This window comes from Lepisma saccharinum, chromosome 26 (assembly GCF_977018435.1).
Source record: "Lepisma saccharinum chromosome 26, izLepSacc3.1, whole genome shotgun sequence".
Taxonomy (NCBI): Eukaryota; Metazoa; Arthropoda; class Insecta; order Zygentoma; family Lepismatidae; genus Lepisma; species Lepisma saccharinum.
In genome coordinates this window covers 31,015,472-31,037,723 of record NC_139254.1, presented here as the reverse complement: position 1 = coordinate 31,037,723, position 22,252 = coordinate 31,015,472, and the positions used below count along the sequence as shown (strand labels likewise).

The following is a 22,252-nucleotide window of genomic DNA, read 5'->3' as shown; positions in this document are numbered from 1 at the left end:
GAGTGTTCTCAAATGTTTCAATATATTTCTTAACATAACTAACTTTTCAAGAAAACAATACCTTGTGCCCAGATAGCTTAGTTGGTATAGCGTTAGGCTTTTAACCTATCTGCCCAGGGTTCGAGTCCATGTCTGGGCGATTACAATTTTTAAATTTTGTCATCGGATCTTGTGCAGAATGGATATAAAATATGTTTACAGTCTAACAGATTATTATTTATCTTAAAATTTTGCAAATAAGCTTTTGAGTTTCTCAAATATCAGCATCTTTAGCTAACAGTACAGCATAACCAGTATTATTATGATAGAAAAATTCTGGTGGTAGAAACTACACCTACTGTAATATCTCTGTGGTATTAACTTACATGCAGCCCATAACTTTTGGGACTGTTTCTCCTCCGTTACATTTCCTCGCCATTTACCCTTAGCGTCGCGATTAGCCTCAGAAGCAAAAACAGCAAAATCTTATATTTGTTCTTTTTATATCTCTGAAACCACCTATACTATAGAACTACATTTAATAAATTTTGTAGTCTTCCTGTTTGATCTGTTAAATAATCCAATCAATGAAAATATAGTTGCATAGAAAAATCTGTTTTTCAGATACTTTAATCGGGTAATCTGCTTTTGCATATTTCCTCAGAAATATACAAAATCATAGTTCTTTATAAATTTAGATATAGAATAAGTCGAAGTCTAGTTAGGGTTGGCCTGTAAGTGCTTCTGGTACAAGTAGTTACTTAAAAAAGCAAATATTGGGTGTATAAAAGATAGCATTCTCGTGAAACAGTAAAAATCAAGCTCATTTCCTCGTAATATTAGCTGTAAGTGCTTCTTGCAGATTAACAAAGCTCTGGCGTGTGGTCCTACGTCACCTATAATCCTTTGTAAGGTTCATGTTGTCCTATAAATTGTCGCTATACATACTAAGTCCCTAGTTACACCTTAAGCTTTTAGTTTCAATCAGAGAATTTCAGTGTTCAGATAGTGATTGTAGCCTCGTATAATAAACCAAATGGAAATAACCCAAGTGTTGATGCACCCAAAAAACCAGTAATACTTCAAAAATACATTGAAAAAGGCTATAAGGCTAAATTATTCTTCTAGCATAGAAAAAAGTTTAGCAAGTGGACCTATGGTCAATATAGTCAGTCGTCTGTGAACTTCGTCTTGTCCTGTGAATTGTCAATATATTGATAAATGGTTATATATTTTTTTTAAAAAAAAAAAGGAACAATGTTGGTAAGCGTCCAGTTATGGACCCATCGGTAAAGGAATTTCAGTCTTTATAGACACACAATAATTTTCGTTACACTAAAAATTTGGCCTCGTATAAAGATAAATAGTCGAAATGATAAACATTTCGTGTACTTTATCCAGTAAGCCTTAGCTATAAAGACAATAACAGCGTTACAGACATAAAAATTAAGCAAGCTTTGATATTCTAGTGGCACATAATAAATATCAAATATCCTTTAAAATACTCTGACAAATAGTTGTGGGTTATCTGAGATCAAAAATTTCAAGCCCTCTCTCCTGCATAAATAGGCTCTAGAATTCACTAAGCCTCAAAATAATATTGGGTACATAAAATAAAAAGCAGATGGAGAGTGATGCTGATCGCATCATCTCCAAACAGCAAAAACAAAAGTATATGGATGGAGCCCTACCTGATATATTTAGAAAACTTTACCTAGTATAAAAGTAACAAAATACTCAGCAAACTCTAAAATAAACAAACTTTCCTACGTAGCAGGCGTAACCTGACCTAAAGAAATACATATAGAAATACAGAACCAAAAATAGCATAGTGGAAATCAGTAAACCCTAATAATAATAATAATAATAATAATAATAATAATATATTCTGTGGCTTACATTTTAGCTAAAAGTACTTTCAGTAAAAAAGTTGAAAACATCTCTTTGTGCATCCAAAATATAATAACAAATCCTTCCTGATTGGATTAAATTGTGTTATTTGAGTAATATTAAGCATAAACTTGTAAAATAAAAGGGTAAAACTTGACAAAACACACTTCATGTGTACAAAATTTAATTCAAAACACATCTAAATTGTGTTATTTGAGCAAACGTGGAGAATAATCCTGTAAACTTGGAAAAAATCTCTCTCTCTCTCTCTCTCTCTCTCTCTCTCTCTCTCTGTGTGTGTGTGTGTGTGTGTGTGTGTTTGTATGTCCAAAATGTAATAAAAGACACGATCAAATCGTGCTATTTGAGTAAATATTAGGCTAAACTTGAGAAATAAACAAATAAAAGTTGAGAACACAAACTTTCTGTGCCGAAAATGTAACTAAAAGTCTTTCCTGAACAGATTGAATTGTGTTATTTGAGTAAATATTAGGCTAAACTTGTGAAATAAACAAATAAAAATTGAGAACACACACTTTGTGTGTCGAAAATATAACTAAAAGTCTTTCCTTAACAGTATAAATAGTGTTATTTTGGTAAAAATAGGTATAAATTTGTGAAATAAACAGATAAAAGTTGTAAAAAAATGTCTTTGTGTGTCGAAAATGTAACTAAAAATCTTTCCTGAATAGTAAAAATAGTGTTATTTTGGTAAAAAATTAACATAAAGTTGTAAAATAATAAGTTAAAAGTTGAAAAAAATGTCTTTGTGAATCAAAAATTAATGAAAAAATGTTGCCTGAATAGTATAAATAGTGTTATTTTGGTAAAAAATTAACATAAAGTTGTAAAATAATAAGTTAAAAGTTGAAAAAAATGTCTTTGTGAACCCAAAATTTAATGAAAAATGTTGCCTGAATAGTATAAATAGTGTTATTTTGGTAAAAATTAACATAAAATTATAAAATAATAAGTTAAAAGTTGAAAAAATGTTTTTGTGAATCCAAAATTAATAAAAAATGTTGCCTGAATAGTATAAATAGTGTTATTTTGGTAAAAAATTAACATAAAATTGTAAAATAAACAGATAGAAGTTGAGAACACACACTTTGTGTGTCGAAAATATAACTAAAAGTGTTTCCTGAACAGATTGAATTGTGTTATTTTGGTAAAAATAAAAATAAGCTGTGAAAATGTTTGACATAATGTCAAAGTTTGGTAAAAAATAAACTCAATATTATGTTAAATAGCACACAGTAACATAAATTTACTACCTAAGTCAATAATCAATGGGTCCTAGTTTCGATACCCCGTGATAAAAGCAAATAGTGAAAACTGTAGGCTCAGTCCCTGAGAGCTCTCCCTTCTTCCTAGTACAGATAATAAACCCTTACGCTTCGTTCTCCTTGTTCAAAATAAAATTATCGCTCCAATCTAATTGGGTATCCAAAAATCCTTCTTTCTTGTGTTCTCGGTAACATTGGGCTACTTTGACGGAAACCTGTTCTAACATGCAAGCTTTCTACCCTAAAACCGTCGCTAAAGCGTCCTGTGCCTTGGGGCAACCCTGAGCGGAATATTAATTGGCGGCGGAAACCGGTTCTACAAGCAACGCATAGCTTCAGAATTTGACCATTGCTGCGCATTCCAGACATCCTTTGTTGTCTGGTTGAATCCCTCCCCTGCCCTACAGTATTGCATAGCTTTCCCCTGTTCTTGCGTACTGGTTAACCTTGGAAAAAAAAACCGGTTCTGAAAACCTACCGACGCGATCTCTGATTGGTCAATCGGGTTCCTTCTTTGTTCTGACGTTGTGACGTCATTTGACCTTGAACGCACACTCCCCAAATTCCTTTCTCCTCTACCTGCGCGGAATATTAATTCATTCTCTCTGTCTGGCATCAGAGCGGAGTCGAGATTCGGAGACAGTATTTTGTCTAGCGTGTCGTACCATCGTCTTTCATACCATAATAACGTACATTATTATATACATTGTACACTAAAACCATTTATTACCGTTACATATAGCGGGTTCGAGTACCGGGACCGTCTTCATTCGTACCATTACCACCGTTCATAGCGGTTCATAAACCATAAACTCTTATTTTCAATATTATAAACATTAATATTATCGATTTATACATTACATACTTTGCAGTAATGAATATAAAAACATATGCATAGCATTTAGTACCTCTAATTACCTTCTATATACATATTTTTCATAAAATAAATAATTATATATTCATAAAAAGTTATAAACATGCAAATACATAAATATAAAGTACTCTAAGTACTTGCAAATAAATTCTAAGTACGTGCAAATTAGTTATAAGTACGTGCAAATGAAAAACCACCCATGCAGCGACCGACGTTAGCGGGGTCAACATCTACTGAGAGAACTAGACTAATGAACGTGTGAGACAGAAAGTGAGTGTATGAAGGGATAACGCGTTCTGCTTTGCCCCTCCCACTTCCCACTCGCTTCATCCCCTTCCTCACATTTACATGCGGCCTTGCTCCACAGACTCCCGAGATGAAGTGTACATAAAAAGTAATATTTAATATAGTACCAAATAATCTCTCTCTCTCTCTCTCTCTCTCTCTCTCTCTCTCTCCCTATCTCTTACTGTTTATTCAGTGACGGTGCCAGAAAAATGAGTGAAATGGAAAACATGTGTGTGTGTGTGTGTGTGTGGATGGGGATAGATGGTCATTCACATTCATTACAAACCTACATGCAATAAGAATCATATTTAATCTAGAAAATAATTTATTTATATATTTTTCTTGCTTTTGGGGGCAGTAAAGGTGGACTGGTTGAAAGTGCGTTAAGCCCCCTGCCCCACCGCATTTATAACCTCAAATTGAATTATTGTTTGAGAAAATCCCAATTCTTGATGGACTTCTTAATGCCCATACAGACACCACTGAAGTTAACCAATTGCTAATGCTACGCAATAGAGAAGGAATCTGCGGGTTAAGGGCAATGAAGTTCCGTCCGGTCAACAAGTCCTCTCGCGCAGCAAACAAGATAAACTAGATAAATAAATGCTCTTTTAGCACAAATATGTATTAGGGTGGATAAAATGGAAACGGAACAGGAGCCTCAGAATGAAATCAACAATGTTGATTTCAAACCAAATCTCCTGCCCGACCCTGTGGCCGAGTGGTTAGCACATCGCGCTGCGACGCCAAGGGTCCTGGGTTTGAATCCCGGTCGGGCTTGGTTCTTTGTGAATGTCCATTCATCAATTTCATCATTTCATCACTCATCCCCATCTTCGCAAATTAGCCAAGAGGCACAAAACGCGAAGTAAAATAAACTAAATCAATCAATCAATCAATCAATCAAAACAAATCTCCAAAGTTACACAAGCACTTGCTTCACCGTTTCATCAAGCGGTGAATACCCTGCTCGTAGAACTCCTTTGGCTGAGATCAGAACCAGTTGCGAACATTGTCCATGACTTCATTGTCCGAGTGGAAGCGCCGACAGTGCCTCTTTCAACGGACCAAAAATATGAACGTCGCATGGCGATAGATCAGGGATATACGGTGGGTGTTCCAACACTGTTCACCAAAAAGACGTGTTCTTTGTAACAGCTGACGTATGTGGCCGTGCGTTGTCATGCCGGAAAACCACTCCAGAGGACAACAGACCGGGCCGTTTGGCTTGATTGCTGCTCGGACGATAATGTTGCCCGATAGCCTAAGCATATCACGTGTTCATGCGCGACTATCTAGGGCGAGTCCATTATGTAGTAAGGCTTACCTTCCTCACCTCCCGCTCTACCTCTACACAGGGTTGTCGCCACACACAAATAAATATAACCCAATACATCCACTGTTCCATTTTTATTTGATCCACCCTCATATTTTGCATGAATCGAGGATCGCCTTTCCCAGAAGACGAGGAACATAGTTTTAGAATAAGTACAAATAAGAAGCACTAGACAATGAATAATGTCCAGTTAACATTCTCTGCCAGTAAAGAGTCATTTTTGTTAATATTCGAACAAAATTTACATTAGCTTACCATCCGAGGATGCAAAGGTGGCTTCTTTCACAGTCAAGTAGACAAACAGCACGATTATCGGTAACACTTGGCTATTGTTGGTGTTCCTAGGTGTTCTTACGTGTATTAAACAGGTGTTTCTATTTCCCGCAGTTTAATGCGCAAATACAGCATCATCATTATTAAGTAGAATTAACAAGCAATAAATGAATTGGCGTAGTTATTGTATTAGCTAACGAAAATATTAAAAAAAGAAAGTCATGCGTGTATACGAAAACAAAATTTAATAGAATGTCATCGCTGAATAGGATATTTATCTAGGATAAAATACACATACGACATGTGGAAATTGTGCTAAACATAAAAATGTTTCATTAAAATATGGAAATATGGAATTAAAAAATAACAATTTTTAACATATGATGATAAGACACAATGCTAAAATATTATGCATATGTCTTATTGCTAATGATATTTACATAATCTTGGGATGAGTGATGAAATGATAAGGTGACAAATGCAAGTATCAACAATCCGTTTCTCAGGATTGTAACTAACTCTGGAGCTAGTCCGCACATAGCTTCAGAGAAGTAGGGGAAATCGAGTGGGAAGAGCGAAGCAGTACACGCTGCTGGGAAGGCTGGTAACTGCAGCGTCTTTCCCCTTCTTCACACCTAAGTAAAATTTTTAGCGAAAGGGGAATTCCCGTTTTGCCATAATCCCCTTTCGCCAAATATTTTGAATGAAGGAATTTTTCCGACCACAGGGAAATTTCAGGTGTTTGAGGCCTAAGCCTTAATTTTTGTAATCCCTATTTACAGCCTCGGATTATATCAGTGGCGTAGTGTCTTTGGTTTCTTTTTGTTTTCCATAGGTATCATAGTTTCCTTCAAGGGAGTACTGATTTTGTTTCAACGTGTTTCATTGTGTTGTTCATAACGAGTTCACCCCCAAAATATTTGGTAATCTTTCAAATACTATGTTTTTGCTAAGGGATTGAAGCCTACATTAAAAGAAGTTTGCGAATATCCTGAATATCCATTAAAATGTTTCACAAAAACAAACAGTAGCAACCATTAGGTTTCTAATCAAGGATCCTTCAAACACTTTTTCCCAGTGCCATACGTGCAATATTGTCTCCTCATCAAATCTTCTTCATTTAATTAAACTAAAAATGTTTTATTATGAGCATGCATTATTGAACTCAGTATTGCATGTTCATCTCCATTCATCTGCTTCTTAGTCAATTTTACCTTCAGTTATTTTGCAAATATTTCATTATCGATAATTAATTTTTAAAATTTGTTTCCACTTTTATAGCAAGCTAACGGAATTTCTCATTCAAATAACACCAGCAGAAGAAAATATTTTCAAAATTATTTAGGCCATGAATTATTTTCAATTACTGTTAATTGCACATGCAACATTAATTTAATTTGTTAATATTACTCCTAAGTTCGTTGATTTGTAAATATATTCAAATAGGATGTCATTTACAATTAAGTAAGCGTATTATGAATAGCCTACTTAGCTTTTTATAATCTTCATATTTATCTAAATGATTGTGCGTATGTCCGAAAAGTCACGCAACCCTTTTTGTTAATACCGTATAACGGAATAGCGAAACGAAATGAGAAGAAACGCTTTTTGCCAAGAGAATTCCCTGTATATTGGGAAAATTTAGAGAGACAAACATATGTAAGAACATGCATGTTTTAATAACAAATAAGCAAAGTGTTGCCAAAGGCGTTTTTTTTTTCAAATCGTGTGTATTGATGCACAGAACTCACTGAGATAAATTATTGCAACATTTCACAATACCAACGAACAATTTGGATGGCCATCTATTGCATTTTACAGGAAAATAACTTTGACGAAGTTTCGAAAACATTGCACAGGGGAATAAATGTGATGTTCCAAAAATCGATGTTTTCACAATATTAGGAGGGACACTGGCAAGACTGTTGCTGTCACGTGCCACTAACATACGTGTTTCACCTCAGGCGATCACACTAAGGCACTTTGAACGACAAAGGAGAAAGTTGGTTATTCTCGAACATATGCAATAAATTACATACACCTTGAAACCCTGAAATGTGGGTACAGAAGAACTTGTATCAATTGCTATGTTTTCTGTGCCTTAGGTGGTTGCTGTTTGCCGCGAACGGAGTTCCAGATTGTGTCTACTTATGCTGACGTCGTGTTTGTGTTTTTCAAAATGCCATATTCTACTCAGGATAGAGTGTTTATTGTTGTAGAATATATCCGAACATCGTCATATTCTGGCGTAAGAGAAGCATTTAGTGCCTAGTTCCCGACTACTCCCTCTCGAGATATGTCGTCAATTTTTCGTCTTGTGCAAAGGTTTCGCCAAACTGGGTCAGTACATGACAGGCAACGTTCAGGGCGCCCTTCTGTGTTAGGAGCTGATGTTCTGCAGCGTGTTGAACAAAGAATGGTGACGCATCCACTAAAGTCTGTTCGGAAGCTCGCCTCAGAATTGGACTTACGCAAGTCAACTGCTCACAAGGCTATACGGAAATTGAAATTTTACCCGTATAGATTTCGTGTTGTTCATGAATTGATAGCGGTGGATGTCCCGGCACGGTTGCGTTACTGTCATTGGTTTCAATCATTCGTTCGACAGAATGGAGTCAATGTACTGAATAAAATGTTGTTTTTTAGCGACGATGCCTCGTTTTGATTGGATGGGTATGTCAACAGCCAAAATTCCAGGCATTGGGCGACAGAAAACCCAAATCAGTTGCATGAACTATCCTTGCACTCTCCGAAAATCGGTGTATGGTGGGGAATATCGCGACGTCGTATTGTGGGACCGTTATTCTTTGAGACAACAGTGGATACCGCTGTGTACGGGGATCTCATAATGCAATTCGTTGCTCTCCTGGAAGAAGACGAACGTGATGCTTGGCTACAACATGATGGAGCAACTTGCTATACATCTAATGAATCTCTTCGTATGCTGAGGGAATTTTTTGGTGATCGTCTAATATCCAAGGATTTATGGCCCAGTCTCTCGCCCGATATAACATCTGCTGATTTTTTTGCTGTGGGTTTACTTAAAGGGGAAAAGTATACCAAACGAGACCCAGAACATTGGAGGAGCTGAAACGAAACAGTACACAGGAAATTGATAATATCAGTGCTGCAACCCTCAGGAAGGTATCTGAGAACATGATCAAGCGAACCGACTTATGTATCCAAGAAAATGGTGAACACTTCGAACATTTGCTTTAATTTGTAGGGATACCCACATTTCAGGGTTGCAAGGTGTATGTAATTTATTGCATATGTTCGAGAATAACCAACTTTCTCCTATGTCGTTAAAAGTGCCTTAGTGTGATAGCCTGAGGTGAAACACGTCTGTTAGTGACACGTGACAGCTACAGTGTTGTCAGTGTCCCTCTCATTATTGTGAAAACATTGATTTTTGGAACAGCCCATTTATTCCCTTGTGCAATGTTTTTCAAAGTTCTTTTTCTGTCAAATTCAATAGATGGCCATCCAAATTGTTCGTTGGTATTGTGAAATGTTGAAATAATTTACCTCAGTAAGTTCTGTGCATCAATACACACGATTTGCAAAAAAAAATCCGCCTTTGGCAACACTTTGCTTATTTGTTATTAAAACATGCATGTTCTTACATATGTTTGTCTCTCTAAATTTACCAAATATACAGGGCATTATCTTGGCAGAAAGCGTTTCTTCTCATTCCGTTTCGCTATTCCGTTATACGGTCGTAAACACCGGGTTGCGTGACTTTTCGGACACTCGTTATAAAAACATTTTACTGTTATTTATATATTTTACATAGAAAAACGTGGGTTGGGGTTTTACCGGGGTTATGAAATCAATAGTTCAAGGCGAATATCAGGTTATCTAATTGTTAAAAATGATAACGGTGTAATGTAAAATGCAAAACATTAGGATTTGTTTTTAATCACAGTTAAGATCATCTGCATATGCGGGATCTCTACATTTCATTTTAATCAGTCACAAGTTTGTCCTTCCTCTCAAAGAGCAAATTGTAAGGATAAATTATAAAGCAAGGGATGAAATGCATCTTAATGCTTTAATCCATCATTCATTGCAAATTTATGTGGTATATGATTAATGGTAAAAATTTATTTTGTGCTTAATTGCCTTCATTAAATTTCAGTTAAATGTCAAATTTTACATTTTGTATTATAATTAATTTAATTAGTATGTCTTCTTTGTCTCTCCGCTTTGAAATACAACCGTTAAAATGAAATTTAATTTAATTTAAATTTAAAGAATTTTTATTCATAAGCTCCAAGGAAGATGGTAGGATTTCCTAGGTAGAGGCCTTCACCCCTAATTAATCAATTTAGCAGATTCTTTGCTGACATTCTTCTCAGAAATGAGTAAAATTTGAAAGAAAAAAATGACAAGTACAAATACAATTTGAAAGTAATAGAATAATACATTATTTGCATTTACAACAAGTTAATGATATCCGATTATCTAAACCTAGTAACCATTGACTTTCATCATCAGTGAAAATGTATACCCAATTTTTGACGTGGTTGAATTTTTTTTCATCACAGTGGCCGCAGTGGCTCAGTCGGTAACACGTCTGACTACCATGCTCAAGGTCCCGGGTTCGATCCCCGGCCGGTTCAAATCCGGGAACTTTTCTAACGATGGAAGCGGCCCCGGCGCCCACCCAGCGTCGAATAACATGTGTACCTGGGGGAAACCCTGGGGGGTAAAGGCGGTCAGGGGCGTGATGCTGATCACATCACCCCCACTCACGACCGGATCTAGAAAGTGTGGGGCGTTACCCCCACACCCCCTATTCACCTTCATGGCGTGGTGCTATGCACAGGGGAACACTTTACCTTTTTTTTCCTGCAATTTCCCGGCAAAGGGAAAATTCCCTTGTCTCAGAATATTCCGCGAAAGGGGATTCGGCAAAACGGGAATTCCCATTTCGCCAAAAATTTTGCTTAGGTGAGATATTTGTCTCTGGGACATTCGGCGGAAGGGGATTCGGCGAAACGGGAGGTAATACCAGAAATAGCCTTGACAGAGATACCTCTGACATTTTAGTGCACTGCCTCGGGAGAAACTGAAACAAACACGTAGCGAACCCGTTCGGTTTAAACAGGATTTGCCACCGATTTAAACATAAAAAAACATTCTCCTTTTTCGTATTAAGATAAGAAAATTTGAAAAAATGGAACATTTTTACGTTATTTTATCTATCTTTCATGACAGTACAGTAAAACCTCGTTAATCCAGACCCGATAACACGGATTTCGCTTAATTAGGACAGGCCAAAAACAAAAAAAAACGGAATTCAAAGTTTTAAATGTGGCTAGAAGTCAACAAACGTATTCGTCATATTTCTCCGTACCGGACTCTATTGTATTGCATTGTATTGCTTTACATTTTAGTACTGTACTGTGTATTTAGGCGTATGAGCTTTAAATACACCATAGTAAAGTGTTTTGCTGCTATAAACGGAGTTTCAATGCAGTTTCTACTGTTCATTTAGGTTATTTCAGTTAATCCGGACTTTCGTTAAACTGGTCAACTTATCCCACATTAGTCCGGATTAACGATTTTTTACTGTATATACATTTATAATCTCTCGAGTACCGATTGCGGAAAAATAGTCTAGCTAGTTTCAAGGACAAGCCACTTTAAATGTAAACGTAACTAAATATTAGCTATGTGTAAAATATGTACTTTAAGTAAAACTTAATTCATTCGAATTGATGTTGATTGGAAGGGCGGGCTCGTCTTGTGTTGGACGTCCTCCCACTGCGCTTTATCGTCTCCGCCTCTATTGTAGTTAATGCATTAAATTGTAATTTCATTTTCAAGATTGGGTGACTGAAAGCACCTGGTTTCCATCTGTTATATCTTTATAAATTTCTTCTGAATTTTTCTGCAAGATTTCAATTCCTTTCTTTACTACTACCAAAGCATACTATTAATCTTAGTTCGTTTCCATTTTCAGCAATAACGCATCATAGGATGATTTATAGCAAGTACTTCTGTCATGAAATAAGCTCCCTAAGTCTCTACTCACCTTTTCCTTCGCACTATCGAGGGTCGCATATTTTCTTCTGCTGCTGCGCTCCTTTTGGGGAAAGCTCCAGATGGTGCGATATTTCATCTGCGGAAGCCATGGCTCACATCCTGTAATACACAGAACACAAGGTCACTCGCAAAATTTCCGCAAGGCAGGCAAAGATGAAAACACACGTCTTGCACTTTTCTTCTTCAAGGAAGTAAGTCTGAGGGTGTGAATAGGTGAGGAAACAAAGATAGATTTAATATGGAGGAAAGTCACGTGAAGTTGGCAGAATTTCTAATTCTTTACAGGAGCATGGACAAATTTCAGGATAGCGTGCACAAATTATGCATTAAATATTGGCACTGGGTTTGATTCGTTTCGATCAAGTGGTTGGGCTGGTTAGATAACTATCTCAGAATTTCTAATGCTTCCATTTCTTCATAGGAGAGTGCACAAATTTTGGGAAAACTTGCGCAGTAGTACAAATTATGCACTAAATATTGGCATACTTGCTTTTTGTGTTGAATACATGGTTGTGCCAACTTCACGTGACTATGGAGGAAGATAATTCATTAATTTACACAAGAAACTACACAAATATATCCGAAAATTTAATTAATTTAATTTAATATGTATCAAGATGAACCAGAGGGTTTAATAATATATTATGAGTGCCAATCAAAATATACGTTAATTGTTGGTCGACGATGTTCAGTACTCGTCTCACAATTTCGTCATCAAACGTTTAAGGTTCGAGTCCTGGCATCGGGAGAGCTGCTCTTCTGCGAGTATCCTTTCACCAATTTAATTTAATTATCATTTATCATCGACGTCATAAGCCTGAATAATAAGTAAATTGCCTTTACCCATCAGGATTGCCCCAGGGACCCATTTATTAGAGGTTGGTTGTAGCCCAGAGCTACTCCATGCAGAGATTTGATTGATTGATTCATTTGGTTTCATTTGCCGCGCATTTATATTACTGTTTGCTAATCGCGAAAATGACAATGAGTGATGAATTTTTATGAAAGGTCACTTACACAGATCACTAATGTACAGGTCGGGATTCGAACCTTCTGTGTGCATCAACGGAACCGAAATGGATAGTGGAGCGAACTCGTACATGTGTATGCACAGGGTTTGTAAAGTTTTCATACTGTCAACCATTGGATCCTAATAGAAGAATTGAAATCATACCATCCATCGTTCAGAATGTTGAAACTGTACCAATCGTATTTCACAAACAGCGAACTAGTTTCGGATAACACTTTCCATAAATTTAAAACTACATCAGAGGTTCTAAATGGTATTTTATTTGTCCTCTCATACACGGCGTTCGGAAAGTCCCCGCACTCAAAGTTGATAATTTTTTTATAATTTATTGAACTTGTCAACGTAATAAATACATATATTTGTTACCTATATCTTGAAATACACAAAAAATAATTTGCAAACTAAATGTGAGAGGTCGGTAACACATTGACAAGATGGCAATGTCTCATGTTGACACCCTGTACATTATCCAAATGTGAAGGATATGAAGACTTGATCAAAGAGAGAAAAAGATCCAAAGAGTGATTCATAACAAAATAATTTGGTAGACAATTTTCACTAGTTTTGTATCATGAAATACAATAAAGATGTGTTGTTTTCTTCAAATAATGCAAGCTAATACTGTATAAATTCAACGACTATTTTTTTTTTCTCAGAAATTATGTTGACTTGTTTTTAAAGTACTTGATTCTAACCACTCCGCGAAGGAGAACATCAAGGTCGCCCGCAGGCGACACTTGCCCCCCTGAGATATCTGGAAAAAAAAATCATGTAATTGGAAGGATGATATTGTAGAGCGATATTTTATTACAAATAATATTGTTTTCTGCTGTTTCCAGATTGTCAGTTACAGCAATTCACTGCTACGTTCAACAATATAATAAGACAACCTTTTCACAAGAGACTTTAGAATCATGTTGACTATCGTAACTAGTGGTGTACGCGTACGGGAAGGACTGGAAAGGAAATATTAATAATCCTGTTGGTTTGGACTGAAAAATGTCCCCACCTACAGACTACATTGCGCAATTTTCGAAATTTCCCAATGCGGTGAAAATCTAAAATTCTACGCACTATTTTCCCTTCAAGTCACTATTTTCAAACTTCAGGAATAAAAACAGTACAAGTCGAGACGTTTTATGACGCTTATGGTGCAGAAAACGTCAAGAATGAAGTTCTTTTCAATAAGATATTTTGGAACTTCTCGGCTGTTCGGTATTACTAAAAGTCGGGATCTGACGACAAGTTGTGTCGCCCCTGTCAACACATGCTTTTTCAAGCAAAAAAACTATTCAATCTGTATTATATTAATCTATGTTGGAATCTTTTCTTTAAAAATGTGTTATTGTTAATGTTACAATAGGTAATGAATTGTTTAACTTAAATCAGGAAAAAATGTTGAAACTATAGAAATATAAAACAACTATGTAGTAACCATGGTAAATTGTAAACAAAATTATGATATAAAAGAGCTAGACTTTTGTAAACCTACGGGACATTCTCCTGGTTGCCGAAAGGCTGATGGTTCAGGGGACGTTGGGTAATATCTTGCTTGAATCTTCGGATTGTCTGGTGTACTTGTACTCCATTTGGCAGATATTCCACAAACCCAACTCTGAATAAGGCGTTCTCCTACATCATCAAAAGACCAGTGTTATAAACTTCGGTACAACTAATAGGTTTAGGCTTACAAGTTGTATCGGGTGAATTGTCTGTTTGAAAAGTGTTTGTATAACATCAGCAGTTTAAATAAATCTTCCAGTAAAGGATCTTAATGATATTTCATTACAAACCTACATGGGTGATAATTAAAAATAAATCCTACACCACAGACCTCGCAAGGGCTTGGTTCTACTAACCCTTAGAAGCCTTTGAGAAGTCCGATAAAAGGGTTGTAACCATACTAACATAAAGCCCTAAAGGCAGAAGGTGCGTGTCAAAGTCACACCCTGTTATTTCGAATTATTACCTTTTTTGTTTCCAGTACCCTTTATTTATTTATTCAAATGTCCAGTACAGCAGAAGCCATATTAAACCGGAATAAAAAAGAACACACGAAACAAGATAAAATAATATAAAATAAACAAAATAAACAAGCCAAGACAGAACCACGGTAAACAGATTGTTTTCACAATGCATTACTTACTATGTACATTTTTTTCTAAGTTGGTGATAAAAGGCGAATAAGAACTGAATATATCTACTTGGTTTGAGATGATTTTGAATTGGTTCGGTAGCCTATGGAAAAATTAACATTGTACGAGTGAGAGTCTGGGAGTTGCCGTGTGGAAAGTTTTCTTTCTCCGTGTTTTATGTCTGGGCACTCTGAGGGAGAGTTCGTGGAGTGGGATGCTGCATCTTAGGTTTCAATTTATGATCCCGTATAGCAATTTCATATGTGCAACGAATCTGCGAGTTTCTTGAGTATTAATGTGCAAATTTACAAGCAGATCTCTCTTAGGGAAGTGTCTCAGGGCAGGCACTCTATATCGAACGATGGAGAGGAAAGAGCTGAGAACACTGTCGATCTTGGAGGTATGAGAAGGGCAGCCATGTCCCTTCAGTATAAAACATAAATCAGAGACACCATGAAAGAGAGTAGATTGAGTGGTCCCTGTTTGATATCCGTACATTGTGAACGAGTGCCAAAAGACCAAAAATTGTTCAACAAAGTGATAGATGTTTATGGAAAGGAAGCAAGGCGAATCCAGTTCCTATCTAAATAGTAGACTCGAGTCTGAACTTGTATACAACGCCAAAGTATTTTCAATTCAATTTGAATGTTATGATTGGTAAAGTAATAATTATAATAATAATACTTTTCTATAACTGAAGTGTAACATATGAAATCTTACCGTGCCCCTCCTCCTAAGAAAAAAAATTGCGTGCGCCTTGGACGAGACCTCCCCGATGGCGTAGTGGTAACGTCGTCGCCTTGTAATCAAGGTGTCCCTGGTTCGATACCGGGTGGAGGAACATAGTGGTTTGGATCTCACTTTAAACTGTAGATCCATTTCCGATTAGCCTTAATGTGCATAAAGTGCGGTTAAAACGCCAACTCAATCTATCAATCAAGCCTTGGAGGACAGTAGCTAGTGAGTTCACCAAATTTTGTCCCTAAAAATCTAGTAATTTCTGAAATACTCATCAGTTTTACAGACATAGAAAAGATCAATCTGTCTCCCTCCAGTTTTTGGCGACTATTCCCTCAAAAATGTGTTGATTTAACGCACTGCTTATCTGGGTTATGAATGCATATGAAAGTATTTATAATGAACGCCATTAGCTGTCTGCATTTCTGCCGGCTTTGCGTACATGTATAATTAACTGTTCTTGCAAGCGACGACGCCGTCGGCTCATACGCGTACACGCCGCCAGAGTAAAGAGCTCGGCTGTCACTTGCACGAGACGACGAAATTGTACCTTGAGGCAAACAGCAGCTGAAGGACATAGCGTGCCTCATAAACTCGCTACTAAATGTTTGGGAGTCACGTCTGACAAGAGATTTAACTTCAAAGGATGCGTCAGAATCTATTTTAACAGAGAAACACACAAGCACAAAAAAAATGCTCATTTTACTCTATATTCGGATATTTGGAGTTTGCTGCAGATATGATTTTGGACTTGCGCAAATTCTTTGATGCAAACAACCTGCCTGGAGACAGACACATGCGAAGAGTCTAGGATTGTTTGAATCAAACAGTCTAGAACCATTTGATATGGCTCGTATGTTAGACATAGTCAAATTGTTGTCATGACCTGCATTAGATATCTGATGTGTCCCACTGAATGCGTCTACAATATTGTAACAAGGCTTTCGCAAACAGACAAATGCTCCACTGATATTATTTCCCGTTGAGGAAATGTTGAAGTTCCCTTACAGGAGCAGCCCTTTTGCGAATTATCACTTTCAAAGGTGATATTTTTATTACGACGTTAGTGCGATAGATAAGCATGATGTATTTTGTGGACACGGAAACCTTGTTGATTTTTTACGAGATTCAAGTAATGTTAGATGAGCTTAAATTTACAAATTTAAATCCAAGTCAGAAATGGATTTGTTTGTGTTTGGTAAGGAGAATACGGAATCTACAATAGAAAGTCTTCTAGTTTGATCGCCTTTTCGTACTCTTCTTGAAAAACAAAACTTCTCAGTTTTTTTGTTTCGTTCATATGCTGTTGAAAGACATGACAGAGAGTGAAGCTTCAATTCTGTGAAAGTCTATTTCGTCCATGACGCGCTATGTCCCAGTTGCGGCAGGATGAACTTCAAGTGATATTACTCTTCAAGAGATCTTTCAAATCCAGAATTTGTTACTACTTCAGGGCAGTGTTCATTAGTTTCATTTTTAAAATAATCTGAGTAAATTTGTTAATTCAAAAATGATTTTTAATAATTAAAACACTTTACCAGTTCTTTCATGAATTACTATATATAAATGTTTCTATTAAAATAAATGCATGAATTGGTTTGCAAAATGAACATAAATTTCTTACTGTATTTGGTTCATTTACGTCTCTCTTCAACCACTTTTGGTTAACTCTGACGATGAGGATGAACTTCATTAGATTTGTGTAGAAAATATCCAAAAGGAAAACATATACTGAATACAAATTCCAGACAGGATTACACTATCTGTAGGGCTGTAGGGCTATGCACCATTGAATATTACTAATGTACCGATATGTCCACGCTTCCGGGGTATATCTTCTTATAAACTAGTAGTTAATGAATGCATCAGTGCCAGATCTACAAGTCGCAAAACCCCCACAGTGCGGGGGGCCGGACACAAATTAGCCTTTAGGGGGCCCTCAGCCAATGTCATGGGGTTCGTATATGCGTATGTAAAAACAAACTTAAGTTACTCAGAGGTACAGAGACGAATACAATATATACAGGTAAAAGAAAAGTTATATTCCCTGTGCACATAGCACCGTGCCAGGGAAGGGAATGTGGGGGATAGGCCCCCTCATGTTTTTGATCACCCACCACAGATTTCCCGCGCGGCAGTCAGACTAGAATCAAATCAGGCTGGAATTTTACGAGAAATGCAGGGGTGAAGGTTTCTTCAACCTATATTTAATCAGGAAAAAAATATGGCTGCTTTGATTGTAAGCATCATTTTCCAGGTGTGAGAAAACAGGGTACTATATATCACATAATCACCTTCCCATTTTAAAAAAATTGAGTTAGGTGGACGTGGGTGTAGGTACCTTTGGTAATATTTTGCGGTTGGGGGGGGGGGGCAAAGGCTTGTCGATCCGGCACTGGAATGCATCCAAAAAATTGAATTCTGTAAAGAAATGCCAACATGGTGAAGAGTTACCACACGTTCAATGGGGAAAAAAAAGGAAGAAGTGGAAAAACGGCGGAGGGAGATTCGACAATTCCATTTCCCAGAATTAGTTCGTCTGCCGTTGAAGTCCGCGGAGGACTCTTAGCTCTACATTGTCTGCTTCCTCCATTCACTCCCTTGCCAACTTCCTGCATTGTTCCCGAGGAAGTTAATTTTCTCTTAGTTAAATAACGGGTTCTGTGACGCACCAACCACGGTGCTGTTGTAGCCAGTGAGGCTTTCTTCTGTTCGGAAACTGCAGAGGATCCCTGTCCAAAATTAGGTACAAAGACAAATGAGCTGTCCAAGATGTAGTCATTCTCTCGAGTTCCAATTCTCAAATGGACTGACGCAATTAAATATTATCAGGTTGATAGCTAAAGGACTGTTAATTTGAGACCTTCACTCACAACTCTCTCAGAGGCCGACTGCGTTGGCATATCTCACATTCTATTATTATATCCGAAGGTTGTGAGATCCATAGATTTCGTTTGATCATCCCTTTTACATTAACTTCGCTTCGTTCATTAAGTAATTAACTTAAAGTGAAGTGGAGCTGTTTATAATGACTGAAGTATAGTGCAACTACTACGAACAGTCTTAGAACTACGCAGTGGTGGAGATTTGGTTCCAAAACTGGGGTGCCAAGGTGCCAAATCTGGGGGGCAAGGACATTGTACTTTCCTTGGTAGATAAGGTTTAGCATAGTGCGGGAGTAAAAGTGGCAGAAAAAGGGGGGGGTAGCTGGCCTTGACCCCCTAATTGCCACCGTTGGAACTACGTAAACAGTATATGTGTTTCTGTGTATGTTTTGCTCTTTTTCTTTCGTTCTATTCTATCCCTCTGGGTTAATCGCGACGATGATGAGTATGGAAAAATGATGAATTGATTAGTTAAACAAGATTCCACCATTTTGTTGGTGTTGGCTAAAATTTTGATATGGCTATAAGTTATATGCATCCGTCACAAGCCCTGGACTTCTAGAGCATTGCACACTAACCATAGATACTTGGCTATAATTTTAAGAACGAATCTCACAAGTGACAATACGTTCCATGGAAAACAACATCGCCTAAACACTTGACTTTTCAGATTACGTGTGCGAATTCATCCCAAGAAAAATAAGAGAAAGACATTTTAGGGGACGTCGAATTATTAAATACCACTGGTAATTGTAATTATTATTATTTAAATATCTTATACTTTTGTTGACGTATGCCTCAAAATGTATCGAAACACATTGAGATGTCAAATTTCAATAACGGATGAGGCCTCACATTCTAATCTCGCCCAATCTTGCTACGCCAAGACACATATGATTCACTGATTGATGGTCAGAACCAAAGTGATACCACATTTCCTTAAAACTGATATTTTCTGTGCAATTAGAATCCATTTTTCTTTAAACTGCACTGAAACTAACTTATTGAGTTATTATTTTCTTTGAAAACCAATTTTTGTATAGACATGCTAATCGGGACTGGACGAACTGTTTAAAGTCAGATCCGAACTACTATGCAATGTACCTAAATCGGAATCGAACGCGGCACCACTCCAACTAAGAAATTCACAAATTATTACTTCTGTCACTTACGCCTACATAAGCACACATACACTATATTTATTCTATCTTTCTTTCCCATCATTAATTTGTATATTAGCTCTTTGCAAATGTTTTCTTAAAGTACATTCATAAACTGTTTTTTATGTATTTTTATGTATGTACTGTACTGTATTTTTCTCTATGGGTCTAGGTCGTATATCAGCATTTTCTTCATCTCTCACCAGAATAAACCAAATTTAGAAATTTGAAAAAAAAATATGTCCCCATTGGAATTGAGCAGTATTGTAGACAATCTGCTATTTTCTATGTTCTACAGAGATCAAACTTACAAATTAAACCTTCGAAAATATCGATCAGAAAGGTAATTTTCTGTTTGACCAATAAGATTCAATGACTTGTCACACCAAAAGAAACCTTTTTATAATTAATTTTGTTCAAAGCTCAAGCAAGGAAAAATTCCCTTCCATTAACTTTTCGTGTCACTAAATTCTTCCTGCTTCCTTCATTAACAATCCATTTTCATTATTAATGAAACTTCTTTTACGTAACAAGATTGTCTGAAAGAAATACATAATTTCCTGCAATTCTGGCCTTTCAAGTGCAGAAACACCCGTGAAAGTTTGAAATCTATCTCAGCGCAACTATTTCCTTTGTGCTTGTCTTCAATTTAATTTAGTTCAGAGCGATGTAAGGTTCCTACCAACTTTTGTGCAACCAATGCTGGCAATAAACGTCTTCCTTATTAACTTGTGTGAACTTTCCTCAAGTTATACTCATTAGCCGAGCCTCTATGAACTTCAGATCCGTGTGACATTTCTTGTGTGAAGATTATTCAAAAGCGGAAACGTAACCTCTGAATACCATGGCGGAAGCTCCCAAAAGGGTAAATTCGTTTGAAACAAGATGAAAAAAGTTGAGAAAAATATGCTAGTTGTAATGGCAAAAGTTTGAACTGCTTCAAAGATTGCAAATTGTAAGCCTGGATTTCATGTATCTTTGATTAAATTTTACATTTGATAAAAAAGAGGACATTTTGTCTCTTCGACAAAATATCATTACACAAGTTCTTCTATTACAATTAATATTAATTTTCGTCTTTCTAATATAATATAGCTCGTTAAACGTCGGTAATGAATATGATTTTGTACTTTAAGATACAGTAGATGAAACTTGCGTTAATGCACAAGCAGGCATAATAATATATAGAGAGCGATTGATTGATAACAACATTGTTTTCAAATAGGTTAGTTCATATCTTTATAAAGTAATAATAATAGTCTACAATTTTTTTTATCCTTGAAACTTGAGTTAATGCTTATGTGCTGATGAGTCACGATGTCAATTGTTAATGATTATAATTTGCTGGAATATTGTTTGAACGGTTATTGTTGAAATAAGCTACCACCAGATGCTACCTCGTGTGCTACATACAACAGCTTTAAAAGACAGTAACAAAAGTACTTCGTGAAAAGCAGGGAAAGAGCCTCAATACACATGATTAGATTCAGAATGCTTACGTTGAAATCGAAATCAAATAAATGAGCCGATTTGAACCCGAAACTAATATTTTGGTATGTGTGAACGAGTACAATTGTCTTTATCTTTTTTGAAGTGTTATTTACTAAAATATTTAGTAGTGATAAATTTAATGGAATACTTATGTTGTATTCATGGGCGTATTAAAGGGGTGGGTTCAACAGGTTCAACCCCCCCCTCCATTGTATCAGTAAAATTACGAGATTACCTGTTCTACGCGCTATGCGCAGTGACTTGCTTGTAAAAAACTCTTCGGACTTATTTTGTTCTAAATTAGAGGTGTATATGAGGCATATGGATGGGAAAGAAATTAGTTCCACACACCAGACGGGATTGCAAACCAAATGTCTGCAATTTCCTAATAGTTTTGGAATTTCTGTGGAAAATACTCAGAAACTCCTGATATTTTGCATATTCTATAATGTTAGGGTAAGGACGGGGCAAACGGTCATCCCCTAAGAAAAGTACTAATATTTTCAGTTTGAAGTTGGCAACAGTGCAGCAGTTGGAGTTGTGTACAAACCTGAACATTTGCGAGCAGTTGTGTTAAGCATCGGAATAAATCGTAAAGAAGAAACGCGAATCCAGCATAAAAACCTGACCAGGCAGAAAATGTACGTGCAAAACATTGAATACTAAAAAAATGTGTTGCGAACACAAGGATTGCATAGGTTACTATGGTCCCGCCGAAGTTGTGATTTGAAGTGTGGTAAGGGCAGTGATTCCTTTATATATGCACACGTGTTGACAACATTGTGCTGCCATCTGGTGGACTTTTTCGGAATGTAAAGTCAAAGGCTACAAGT

The 22,252-nt window shown here is 36.6% G+C and overlaps 1 protein-coding gene across 1 annotated transcript in view; it reads right to left on the bottom strand.

Moving 5' to 3' along the window:
• LOC145979616 (uncharacterized) overlaps positions 1-14,525 on the bottom strand; it is a 132,022-nt gene extending 117,497 nt beyond the window's left edge. Inside the window, exons 1-2 of the mRNA XM_083112581.1 lie at positions 14,503-14,525; positions 11,970-12,079 (exon numbers count right to left, since the gene is read on the bottom strand). Coding sequence (XP_082968707.1) covers positions 11,970-12,079; positions 14,503-14,509 — 117 coding nt within the window. The 5' untranslated portion in view covers positions 14,510-14,525. The remainder of the gene's footprint in view (positions 1-11,969; positions 12,080-14,502) is intronic.
• Positions 14,526-22,252: the final 7,727 nt, after the last annotated feature.